Source organism: Struthio camelus, chromosome 7, assembly GCF_040807025.1.
Source record: "Struthio camelus isolate bStrCam1 chromosome 7, bStrCam1.hap1, whole genome shotgun sequence".
Taxonomy (NCBI): Eukaryota; Metazoa; Chordata; class Aves; order Struthioniformes; family Struthionidae; genus Struthio; species Struthio camelus.
In genome coordinates this window covers 5,526,024-5,539,398 of record NC_090948.1, presented here as the reverse complement: position 1 = coordinate 5,539,398, position 13,375 = coordinate 5,526,024, and the positions used below count along the sequence as shown (strand labels likewise).

At 42.0% G+C, this 13,375-nt stretch overlaps 1 protein-coding gene across 1 annotated transcript in view; it reads left to right on the top strand.

The window, feature by feature from the left end:
* The window catches only part of DMBT1 (deleted in malignant brain tumors 1), a 76,780-nt gene that overhangs the window by 24,595 nt on the left and 38,810 nt on the right, over positions 1-13,375 (top strand). The window contains 7 exon segments of the mRNA XM_068951155.1: positions 717-1,048; positions 3,711-4,009; positions 7,956-8,011; positions 8,221-8,250; positions 8,540-8,563; positions 9,343-9,535; positions 10,674-10,827. Coding sequence (XP_068807256.1) covers positions 717-1,048; positions 3,711-4,009; positions 7,956-8,011; positions 8,221-8,250; positions 8,540-8,563; positions 9,343-9,535; positions 10,674-10,827 — 1,088 coding nt within the window.

Here is a 13,375-nt window from a genome sequence, read left to right as displayed (position 1 = left end):
GACTTTTTTTTTTATGTTCAACATATATACTACTATACATTCAAAAAAAAGCTAATAAAAACAAAATTCCAGTGTACTGAGGGCTGTTTTTCTAGCAGCGCAGGTAAACTAAGAATGTTTTTTGAATGTTTTTTCTCATTTTGTTTAGTGTAAGTCATTAAAAATGTGATATTTCTCACTCTGTTCTCTCTTTTTTTCAGCTTCCATGATGTCTGAAATTCCTGGTAATTTCACTTTATATATTTTTTACTTTACTGATCAAGTAATTTTGCCTAATATAGTTGTTTAATAGCAATGAACAACTTATGAAGAGGAGCATTAGTAAATCTATTTGTCAACCTCTTCCCCCATATACAATTTTAGTTAATATAGCTCAGACTTTCAGAATATGCTTTGCTATGAGATTTTTAACAATACCATACATGAATCCTAACCTATTGTTAGGAGTATGCTGTATTTCCAAGTTTTTACTGAATTCATGTGAGTTTAATACCACAATTTTGAATCCAAAAAAAAAAAAAAGATAGCAAGCATTTTAGCCCAATCTCCTGCCTTCAATTTGATTATCAGGTCCAGAGCAAAACTAAAGCATGGTTAATGTCATCTGTCTTTGGGAAGTTCTTATTCGTGCCTTGGATTTGCAACAGTCACCTGCAAGCCTGATGATATGGGTGTGCCCCGATGAAAATCGTTCTCTTTTTTTGCCTTCCAAAGAGTTGTCCCTGAGACTGGTGAACGGCCAGAACCGGTGCGAGGGCCGCGTCGAAGTCTACTACCAGGGCAGCTGGGGAACCGTCTGCGACGACTCCTGGGACCTGACGGACGCCCAGGTCGTCTGCAGCCAGTTGGGCTGCGGCAGGGCTGTTTCCGCCCCTGGAAATGCCAATTTTAGCCAAGGCTCAGGAAATATCCTGCTTGACGATGTGCACTGCAAAGGGAACGAGGCTCACCTCTGGGAGTGCCCCAGCAGAGGGTGGTCTGTGCATAACTGCGTGCACGTGGAAGATGCCAGCGCCATTTGCTCAGGTGTGTTTTAGCTAGCAGTCCTGCTATGCAGGCTAGACCTCAAGCTAAATGCCAGCATACAAACCACCTTGCAAAAGCCTTCTGCTTTGTTCCTCGCATGCTAAACCTCTGTTCACCCTATATCTCATGTCACATTCCACGTTGGTGGTGGAGCACTGCCAAGGCAGGGCACTGCCGGCGGCGCAGGGGAGTCCTGCTCCCCGCAGCCTCAGCGGGAGAGCAGCTCCCTAAGCACCTGCACCGCCTCCTCCCTGGGAAACGCTCGCTGCTCCTGAGCACGTGGCAGTCCAAGAGAATTACTGGGTGCTGAAGTAAAACCATTTAGTCAACCACTTTCGTATATCACCTGATATTTCCTGCTGTCCCTGAGGTGGGGAGGCTCCTTGTCTGCTTGGGAAGGCTTAACCTAGCTGGTAAGTCAGTAAATTGAGTCATCCCTTGGGAGAAATGCCAGCGCAGATGCAGAGGGCAGGTCCGAATTATCTTTGCATCGCCTGGCACAGCCTGTCTTTGGAAATTTTAACACAAAAGTGTCATTGCGCTAGAGGCAAAATAAATAATGTCCTGTGCAATCGCGGGGAGAAACAGCCTGTTTGGACATTGATAAACTGAAATCTCTGCATAAGCATCTGTCCTCTTCCTTTTCTAGTTAATAGGACTAGTATAACCTGCTGTTCTGCTCCAACTGTGTATGTTAACAGGGCTGCAAGAAAATTAATACCCTGAATTTATACCTCGTGATGCACCTATGGTCTTGAAATGGGAGTCACTGATGCACTTGAGAGGATATTTTAGACCTTTAACGTTTCTCTTTTCACTGCAGGATACCTGAGTTTCTTCATTAACCTAAGTCTTCTAAAAGCCAACAAGAAATCATCAGAAGGGAAACATTGGCCTCATTGCTCTTTCAGTTTCTCAGTATATTTCCATCTTTCAGTAACACTTTCCCCGTAGTACTCAGACCTTAGCAAACCATATCCCTTGTTTTTATTTTGAGGATTTGGGGGTTTTTTTCTAATGATTAAACTATCTCGTTTATAGCATATTTTTTTATCGCTAACACTTAGAAAATTCATATTTTCCCCTTGAGTCATAAGTTGATATATTTCAGAACTGATCTGACTTCTGTTGTAGACCTATGTAATAGTCCTGAAACAAGGTGGCTTTATTCTGCTTGCTACCGTTTCAATAACATTTTCAGCATGATGTGCAATATGAACTTTCATCAATAGATGTAATTGTTTCTGCAGTGACTGAGAATGCTACCTAAAAGTGAACTTTTTTTTCATTCACAGCTTCTACAAGATCTGAAGAGTCTGGTAAATCTCTTATATTTGTAACATTACTTTTAATATGAACAGTTTTATGTTTAAAATATATTTGCATAGTTAAGTTCACTGACAGATTTTAATTGAAAAGGCCAGACATTGCTCTCTTCCCGGTGGATGTGACTTCCGTTTAAAATTATATACCAGCGTAGTCCACATACCAAATATATGCCTGACTTTGTATTCTATTAGTGTTTAACAGCAAATAAAACCAAGAACTCTTCCAAATTACATCCACCTAAATGTTAAGTCTGAATAAATGAGGCTTGGCTTTGTATATACAAAGTCACATGAATGTTCACTCGTAAAGTTCACTCCCAGCAGTACTGCTGTGGACCCTATGCTGCAGAGCTTGAATTATTCAGGAATATTATTGGCTTCAGATAAGGTAGGTATGTGCTTTGGGAGCATGGCCTTGCCCTGCAGACTCTGAAAAACAGCAGCTTCTAAGCAGATAGGAAATGCATGTTCATGCCTAACTAGGGAAATGAGCAATGCTTTGCTGAAATGACCTGCTTTGTACCACCTTCATTCATTGTCAGCAAAATAATCTCTTTGACTGTAAGTATCAGGTAAGATTATGAAGGATAGCGTAAAAGTACAGGCTCAGAGCCAGCAGGGTAGACTGCACCTCTGCGGAGAAGGGCCTGGGGAGCCTGGTGGACAAGCAGCTGAACATGAGCCAGCAACGGGCCTTTGCGGCAAAGAAGATCAATGGTATCCTGGGCTGCATTAGGCAGAGCTTTGCCAACAGGTCGAGGAAGATGATCCTTCCCCTCCACTCAGCCCTGGTGAGGCCACACTTTACTTAGGCTTCCCAGTACCGGAGAAATACGGACATACTGAAGTGAGCCCAGAGAAGGGTCATCAAGATGGTTGGAGGGCTGGAGCACTAGAGGTACAGAGAGAGGCTGAGGGACCTGGGCTTCTTCAGCCTGAAGAAGAGAAGGTGAAAGGGAGGTCTTACTGCTGACTACAGTCACCTACTGGGAGGGTGCAGAGAAGATAGAGCGAGGCTCTTCTCAGGAGTGCCAGCAAATGGACAAGAGGCAACAGGCACAAGCTGGCACTTGGGAAATTCCACCTTGAAATAAGGGAAAAAAAATTATCATGAAATGGTCAGACTCTGGAACAGGGACCCAGAGAGGCTGTGGTATCTCCATCCTTGGAGATATTCAAAACTCCCCTGGATGAGGCCTGAGTAACCTTCTCTGATTGGACTGGCTAGGAGCAGGGGGCTGGACCAGAGACCTCTGCAGGTCCCTTCCAACCCACATGAGTCTCTGATTCTGTCTTTCTGTGAAATGCCCAGGTTCAGTGAAATCCTCTTCTCTCTTTCAAAGTAATGTCAGTGAGGTTGGTGAATGGATGGAACCAATGTGAAGGGCGTGTTGAAGTATTTTACAAAGGAGTCTGGGGAACTGTTTGTGATGATTCCTGGGATATAAATGATGCAGAAGTTGTCTGTTGTCAGCTGGCTTGTGGACATGCTGTATCATCTTCAGGAAATGTCACCTTTACTCACAGCCCAAGAAATATTGTCATGGATGATGTGCAGTGCAGAGGGAATGAGAACTACCTGTGGGAATGTTCTCACAGGGGGTGGTATAGACAGAGCTGTGACAGCCGGCGAGATGCCAGCGTCGTTTGCTCAGGTACACTCTGATCTCTTTGCTTAATCAAGAAGTGTCACAATAAGAAATACTTTGTTTAATATTCAATTTTACCAAATTGAAAATTGCTCCCCTGAATTAGAATTGTTGTCAGTAACAAGGCTCTTTGCTACACAGAGAATTTCCCTGATTTTATTTTCAGTGTGATCGACATTTGTCATTTCAAACCTGCAGCCAGCTATTCTTCAGAGAGATTTTTGAGAATTTTAAACAGTGTCATTCAAAGTTCATCCACATTTTTAATGCTAAAATCATACTGCTTTTACCTATCTGTAATCTAGCAGTCATTTTTAACCAATTTTGTCTGCTTACTGCCAGACTAGAGAGGAGAGTCAAAAAGCAATCCTGAGGCACATTCTGCCCTTACAGAACTAACAAACTTTCACATAAGAGACTTTTTGTGAGTTTAAGGTCCTAATCACTCATGCCTTACCTTGACAAAGCTTCTATTGAATTTTTATAGATTGTTTATTTGAGTGAGATGATCAGGGACCAAATCCAAAGGTTTAGAGTCACAATTCTTTGGCAGTACAGGGGCAGGACGCAACAAAAAAAAGAAACCACGACTCTGTCTGGTCCCTTTCAAGAAGGAAGTACTATGCTTGGACTCCAGTTCAACCCTGACAATTTTTCCAATATCTGTTAGATAACAAAAGACGTTGCAGTCTCCTCCTGTTCTCCACCGATTTTCAAGTTGCTAGCAAGGAAAGTCAGTTCTTAAACTCATGTCTCACCATTTTTACCCTATTCAGGACACATATTACAAAGAGTTTAATTACCGTCTTGTTGAATGCTTTCTGAAATGAAAACAGATTTTGCAAAGAAGGGTGAAGTATTATGTTAATAAATGTGTATTTTGTCTATTTTCTCCTTTCACAGCTTCTACAGGAACTGAAATACCTGGTAATTTCAATTTCATATTTATTCAATAATTTCTGTCTTGAAAGAAGTTTACCTAAAACATAAACAAACTTCTTGTTCAAATGACTACCACATTACATCTTATTTAGTTTCTTTAATAGTTTATGCATGAGAAGGGCTTCTTAAAATGTAGTATATTTTGACCACAATGAAAGTCGTTATGTAAATAGTTTTCACGAAGCTAATCACATATTCTTGATTTTTAAGGATGCTTAACAATTGCAATTGAAATGTATATATGTTTGGGCAGAGTACTGAAATGATGGGACCTTTTATGTGTGAAACATCTCCACCGGACCAGGTTCCTAAAAGTCCAAAGTCTTAAAAAAAGGCACTACATTAATTAGTAAATTAATGATTTTATCTACTGGATAGAGTTACCTCAAACACAAAATATCTAGGATGGACTTTTTCTACATTCTAATAAAACTCAAAGGTCCTTAAGTGATATTAAGACATAAGGAGAAAAGATTATTTAGCCACGAGAAAATCATAGTCCTTATTTTGTGGCTTAGACGTGATTAACTTCATCTCTTCATCACACCTGTCTCTACAAGTAAAATCTTGATCCTGCTTCTACTAAATTTAATATTTCATTGCTAATATATCAATAGATAAATGCCCACTAGCAGTTATATAATATGCATCATTCCTTTCATTCTTATTAACCTCATGACCAGAATTAAACTGGGAATAAAAAACTGATTTAAGTAAATGTGAACATCTGCTGAGCCCAAGCAAAAGAGCTTTGGTTCAAACAGTGAACCACAGTGATTGCAAATTGCTGCATGATGACACTAGATATGCTGGCACTAATGACATTACTCTCCTCATTTTTTCCTGGAGAGTCATATTAAGCACCAGGAGAGAATACAATAGTCAGTGTCATATACTGAATCAATTCAAGAATTAATCCAGAATTTTAATTCTTCGGTTTGGCAGCCTACAAAGGCTTATGCCTTTCTCTCCTCTCTTTCCAAGAAGTATCAATGAGACTGATAAATGGCAGGACCAGGTGTGAAGGTCGTGTTGAAGTCTATTACCAAGGAAGCTGGGGAACAGTCTGTGATGATTCCTGGGACATAAATGATGCACAGGTTGTGTGCCAACAGCTGGGATGTGGAAAAGCTCTCTCTGCCCTGGGAAACGCACATTTCTCTCCAGGATCAGGGAGCATTTTCCTGGATGATGTGCAGTGCCTTGGAAATGAATCCTACCTGTGGGAATGCTCTCACAGTGGATGGTCAGTACATAACTGTGGGCACAGAGAAGATGCCAGTGTGCTTTGCTCAGGTACGTTTGGAGTGGATTTATTTATGTAAAATTGTAAATTGTATAAATTGCAAATCTAACCATCAGCCTGAGAGTAGCCCAGCTGTAAGGCTGCAACATAAGAGGAGCACAGGAAGGCAGAAGTGAGTCAAGAGCCCAACTGTTTCTGTTGTCCTAGGCAGTCCTTCAGAGGTGGTCACTGTGAGCGAGAGGTGGTGATGCACCCCAGGAAAGGCTGCAAGCCTTCTGGTCCTGCATACTCAGAAGATGCTATTAGTGGACACTCCCACATTGGTGGGATACCACCAAATATAGCACAGATATCTAGGTTTCTAAGCATGTGTTTCAGCTGTACCCACCCAAAGCAGTCTCACCAGAACGTTATTTTGAACTTATGTGGGGTTTTTTGACTTAGAAGTCATTCCTAAGGAATAAACTCTTGCTCTGGCATTTCAACACAAGTTAAACTGTTTATCTTGAATAACGTAGGTAAAGACAGATTATAAAAAATTAACCTAGTTTTAGAACAAATTAGGTAATCTAAGACATAGGATCCTAATGACTCGCAGAGAGCAAGCTGAGGTATAAAGTTCTCACCAATTACCACCAGCTACCACAGATTTCTGTTACAGTATTTGTTCTGCTACTGGAAACTAATTATTTATTCTGAAACATAACTGAAGCTTCTAAGGTTAAGTTGTTTGTATTTCTTTCTAATCCACAGCTTCTAGGGGAGTAAGAACACCTGGTAAGTCTTTTCCTTTTTTTAACTGATCATTTTAAGAACTGAGTTACTGAAAAGCACATTTTGCTTTTGTTGATGCAAAATCTTAGGGAAAAAGATAATGTTTATTCAAGGCAGATGGACAACTTCCAAGCTATAGTTTTTCTAAAGATGCGGGTGATTATGGAGGTCTCAAATTTTGGGAAATCACCTTGAAAAAGAGTGTAAGGTGTATAATTAATAACTTATCACTGACCTGGAGATCAGGTACTCTCAGCATACCTCACCACTCAGCAAACCACATTGCAAAGAGATGAAAATCTTGGACATACTTTCACAAATTAATCACAACAGATGTTCAAAGTGTCACACACACATGCCTGCTTAGTTTCCCTAGGAGTCATTCGCAGGGGATGCAGGTTTTCTTGTGAGTCTTCAAAGTTTTTTGCTACTCCAAAGATTCATCGAAACTGCAAAGAGCAAATGACCGCTTATGTGGTTCTTACACAAAATCCAGTCTCTGTAGCTCACTGTTTAGCTGTGGTATAAGTACCACATAGCAGCAGAGAGCTGTTTGCCTGCTCCAAATACAGTAGGCAGGCTGCATGAATGGCCTTGTTCTGCAGAATATCTTTTTCTTGAGTCATGTCCATTTTGTAACACAGACCTTCTTCTGGCACAAGTGCAACGTTAGAATCCGGGCTACGTTCAGTTTTCTCCTTAAGTGAGAGTTGCAATTGCTCTGTCTTTGCTAGAAATATCACTGCGGCTGAAGAATGGAGGCAATAGATGTGAGGGACGTGTTGAAATTTATTACAAAGGACACTGGGGAACGGTCTGTGATGATCTCTGGGATATCAGCGATGCTCAGGTCATTTGCAGACAGCTTGGGTGTGGGCAGCCCACCTCAGCACCAGGCGCGGCCCATTTTGGGGAAGGCTCTGGAGTCATTTTCCTAGATGATGTGCAGTGCAGAGGGAATGAGACTTACGTATGGCAATGCTCCCACAGCGGATGGTCAAGACATAATTGTGGCCACAATGAAGATGCCAGTGTTATCTGTTCAGGTACTTTCTGCTCTATTTTCTTCATTTCAAGAATTTTCCATAAGCTGCAGTTTGAAGTATAGCTGAAATATCACTAGGAATTGACTCGATCATGCAGAATTTTTTTTTTTTGTTTCACTTCTGGTGGGCTATTAGAGACTTCTCAAACATGAATGTCATACCTGTTCGCCAGCTCAACCCACTGCTGTTCTCTTTGGTCATTCTTACAGGCTCTGCAGAATAAGGAGAAGGAGGAAGATGTACGTTATCTTTAAGGCTTGTGAATTTTTGAGGCGCCTACAAGATATCTTAGCAGGCACCTTCACCTCACAGACGCCCAGTCGCTGTGAGAACTGAGTTCTGCAGTGAGGAGGAGTTATGAAGAAAACCTCTTTTCCAATGAATTTTATCTGTAATGAACTCAAAGTATCAGTGATTTCCCCTGCGGATTACCTAAGATTTCCAAGGCTGAGTATATTGTAACTCAGGTTTTTGACCTTTACTTCAAATAACAAAACATAAACTGTTTCTATTCTTTTCTCTTTATAGACTCTACTAGCATTGATGTACCTGGTAAGAAAACTCTGAGATACACTTTGTTAACTTGATTGACGCAGGATATTTGTTGATTCTGGGGTGAAAAAAAGGGACGCTAAGTCTCCTCCAGTGCAGAAAGCTACTTAGTTCATTTTACATGCCAAACAGTCTCATCTCCTGGAGAGTGCAGCTCCTCCGAGAAGTGGTGTTTCGGGTTTTCTCCCTCCTCTCCGTTCCTCTGGTTCCTGGACCTGATAAGGGAAGAAGGGCTCCATTCCCATTCGTCACAGACTGCTAGGCTTAGCCGTGGAGCCCACAACAATTTAGCCCTGGGACTGAGGGATCCTCCAGAGACTCCAGCCCAAACTCAAACTGCTACCTTTATACGCCCTTTACGTTAGCCAATGGTGGTATTTTCTCAAGTCAAAACAGCCTTTAGAAAATATATTTACATACTGTGTCTAATGATAAGTCATTCTGCCAGTATTCTCTCTTCTGTGCATTCTGTGGGCAATGTAGTAGTCTTGTGCGTTAATTCTCTCTGCATTCTTGGAAACGATCAGCCATTCAAATAAACTGAAATTAAACCTAATTACAATCATATCTATCTAGAAACATTGTCATGAATATAAAATAAGCACAATTCACTCCAATACATGGATTTAGGATGGTCAGTGATGCTTTCCATACGCACCTAAGGCACAGGCTTTATATCATGCATTAAATGACGTGATTATAAGATACTATAAATGAGTAATAAAGATTTTCCATTGCATGACATGTTCACTGCTCACTCCTCTTTTTTCTGTGCAAAGACACAGACTGCATTAGTTGCCCACTGTGCCACTATTCAGTCAGATATCCTCTTTTTCACAGACATGTCAGTGAGACTGGTGAATGGAAGGAATAACTGTGAGGGCTGTGATGAAATCTATTACCAAGGAAACTGGGGAACAGCCTACGATGACTCCTCGGGCATAAATGATGCACAAGTTGTGTGCAGCCAGCGTGGGTGTGGATGTGCCACTTCATCGCCAGGGAATGCCTCTTTTGGGAAAAGCTCTGGGAATATTCTCTTGGATGATGTCCAGTGTGAAGGGCAGGAACGCAGTCTCCAGCAGTGTTTTCACAGAGACTGCAGCACACGTAAATGCATCCGCCATGAAGATGCCAGTGTTGTTTGCACAGGTATCTTCAGTTGCATGTCATTTATGCTACATGCCACACATGAATTATAGTAAAACTATCAGTCTGAAAACATATCAGATGAAAACTGCTCCTCTGCGGTACTTGCCTGCATTGGTGAGGCCAGGAGACACGTTGAGTTTGCCCATGCCTCAGATGTATGCCCAGAGGAACAATTGTACAATCGAGCGTGCAAGCCCCATACATCAGCTGTACAGCAGTTTAGTGACTTGAGCATCCCAGGCACCCGCTGTAACAGTCACAATAGAAAATGAAAGTGCGTTACCATGAATTTCCATTCGGGAGCCTTTGTATTTCCCTGTTAATTTTGCAAGGTTTTTGCTACTGTAAAGGATGATAGGGGCCTAGACACTGTCAATAGTTACACATGTTGCTGTCACAAGAATCAAGAAATTCAACCCTATATCTCATGGCCCATATTACTCACAAATAAAAATACAAGCAATTATGTTCTTTATCTGCCAGGTACTTTCTGCTTTCTTTATGTCAGCTGAAGAGCTGCAATGATTTATATATGACTTGTGACTAAAATATCTATAGGAAAAGATTACAGGAAGGAAAAGTTCCTTCTAGATCACTTAAAGGATAGGTGCTACTTATTACCACGTACTATCAGAGCCGTGAAAAATGAATCCTGTAACTTTGCAGATGTGTTTGCATAGCCTTACATGTCCAAGCCTATGCTGTGAAAAAAATCAGTGTACGGACAAAAAAGATCTGCCAATCTCTGTTACATGCACTTTTTCCCTCTTATACCCAAGCTAATGAGGACTCGTGCAGGGAAGAAAGCTTTACTAACGAATTGCTGTAGCTAGCCTCACTGATTTTTACTGCTCATTTTCTCTCTCTCATAATTGCCTTTACAGTATTGCATAAAGCTAAAGTGAGATGCAACTGACATTGAGGGGTGTGGATTATTATTTGTCTTTTCTTTCCGTAGCGTCTGCTGCCACGGGTACACTGGGTGTCAGTACCATCGCATTTATTCCACTGACAAAAATTTACTTTCTGAAGCTGGACAGTGAAAGAGTATCCCGGCTTCCACCCAGTAGTCCTACTCCATTTGCTCCTCAGTTTTGCTCTTACAGAACCAGGTAAATCCTTGGTTTTTCCCGGCTGCTTTCTCCATAGCACGTAACTCACGACAGGACTCTCTGGCGCGACATACATTTATAACTCCTTCTTCTGGCAGTTTCATTTAGCATGTGTTAAAGCATACTGTTTTCCAGTTTAATCCTGTTATCTTCCTTCATGGTAATCCGACATAATGAAATTTTGTCTTCCCTATGTTGTTAATTATTCATGTCATCTTTTTTCATTAGTAACTAACGAAACAAAGATAGTACTATCTATCATTATTATTTCCAACAAATATATATCAAAATCTGATGCAACTTTGTATCTATATCTTCCATACGCGACGACAGCGATCTTATGAACCAAGCCCCAAGGCAACGCTTGCATGAATTTCCTGAGGAAAATCAAAGCGCCGGCCCCGCTCTCTTCCCGCCCGCCGGAGTGCCGCTGCGGCTGACGAAGGGCAGGGCCAAGCGCGGGGGCCATGTGGAGGTCTACCACCACGGAGCATGGGGGACGGTCCGTGACGGCTCCTGGGGCCTGGCTGAGGCCCAGGCGGTGCTGGCCGGGGGCTGTGGTCCCACGAAGCGCTGGGTACGGCCCCGGCTCGGGCCCGTGCTCCTCAATAGGGTGCGATGCCAGGGGGTGAGCCAGCCCGGGGCAGTGCCCCACGGGAGATGTTGGTGTCCTCTGTTCTGCTCCTGTCTGGCCATTCGTGTAAAAGAAAGGGCCTCTTGCAACCAATTCTTAGCATCTTTAAAAAGAACTATTGGATGGGTGACTAGAGTAATCTGGTGGCAGGGACTGTTTTCCCTCTAATATCACACAAATATCCTTGGGTTAGGCTCCCGCCTGGTATTTCTCCAGAGAAGCATTTGTGAATTTCCCTCCTCTGTCTGTTTCTCTTCCTCCTTCACTGAATACTACGGACTGCTCTTGAGAAGGAGTATCAGAAGGGGTAAACAAATTAAGTCTGTGGAAATGTTGGCTCATGGTACTCATCTCTCTTCTTCAGTGATTTGAGCTTTGATGACTTTAATTTGGGAGTTAATCGGGGTTTGGCCATTTATGTGCTGTCTTTTGTGTTGTCTCTGTGTGCCTTTTAAATAAGTAATGTATTCGTTATTCATACTCATAGACACTCTGAGTCAAAACCCTCAGAAATCACTCATCTTCAGGTCTCCCCAAACCTTCCGGAGATAAAGCTGTGAATAGAAATCCACCTTCCATAGCTGGACCTTATCACTGCCTTGAACCAAACTTTGAGAAAGTCAGCATTTGGTTAGGCTGTGTGCTTTAGTTACTAATCCAAATATCTCATTGCATTGGTTTTACTCGCTGTCAAATTCTAAATAGAAGATGTTTAAAGGCAGCATTAGTCACACCTCACTCTCCGGCACTCCCAGTGGGCATACTGCACTAGAAGGCCACTTCTGTTTTCTTAATAACAAAAACTTAATTGGAGACAATCTCTGGAACCCATGATACTTTGCATGACCCCTGCAGAGATCAAAAGGATTTGCTAGAAGCTGAGAAAAACCTCTTTATTAAGAGAGCACCACTGTCCATGTAAATGTTAAAGTAGGATAATCTGCAGGATTATAGCACATGCCAAGATAAGCAACCTGTGTTGACCTAAAATCTTAGTCAATTAACTTAGCTGGGTAACAGGATGAAGTGACCTGCTGTACTGTGTGCAGAGCCAAGTCCACTGATACCATTTTCATTGGCCTAGCCATCATCTCTGACAAGGATTTTTCCCCACAGGGGTGTGACTGGGCTTTCAGAGACTAGATGATGACAACCTTATACCAAGGCAATACACTTCTGGGAATAAGAAGCAGTACTTAGTACTCAATATTCAGTTTTGTCCACAGAAGATGACTTCATATGTAAGGTTTACACTCTGTTTTACCAGTAGATTTACCGTAAATGTGGGGAACCCGTCTGAAGGTCACATTATTGTGTAGGTTTCTTTTGGTTTGTTTTTAAGTGCACAAAACATACCTTTCACTTAAGAACTCATGGGATTGAATTTGGTAGAATGGCTGGCAGAGAAAAAGAACGGAAAAAAGAAAGAATTGAAAGAATATATATTCTAATTATAAGTGAGAATGTCTGGACAGCTAAGTGATGAATATGAGGGTACCACATGCAACCGTGTGGTAGCTTCATGTTGCCAGCATAGGTAACAGCAGCAGCGAAAATACGGCATCATGGGCCTGAATAGGAGCCAGCAACCAGACAGAGCACATACCCAAGGTCTCCAAATCTCAATAGATCATTGCATTTAGAAATGCACAGCATACCACAAAGCTGTACAACAGCTAGTCATCATCCTTTGTCAAATACACAGTAAAGCCACCCGAGCCCCCCCTGCTCACATGTACGCAGGAACAGGCACTGTTATTAGGTAATGTCTGTTACTCCTGAGGGAAGTAGCAGCAGGGACTGAGGCTGGGAAAAGTGGAAAAAAAAAGTCTTTGGCTCCCCTGCTTGCCCAGCTTTCCTATTGCGTCTATTCCCCCTTTGTTTTTATAAGCCCATAAATTCGCTCAGAGCAGC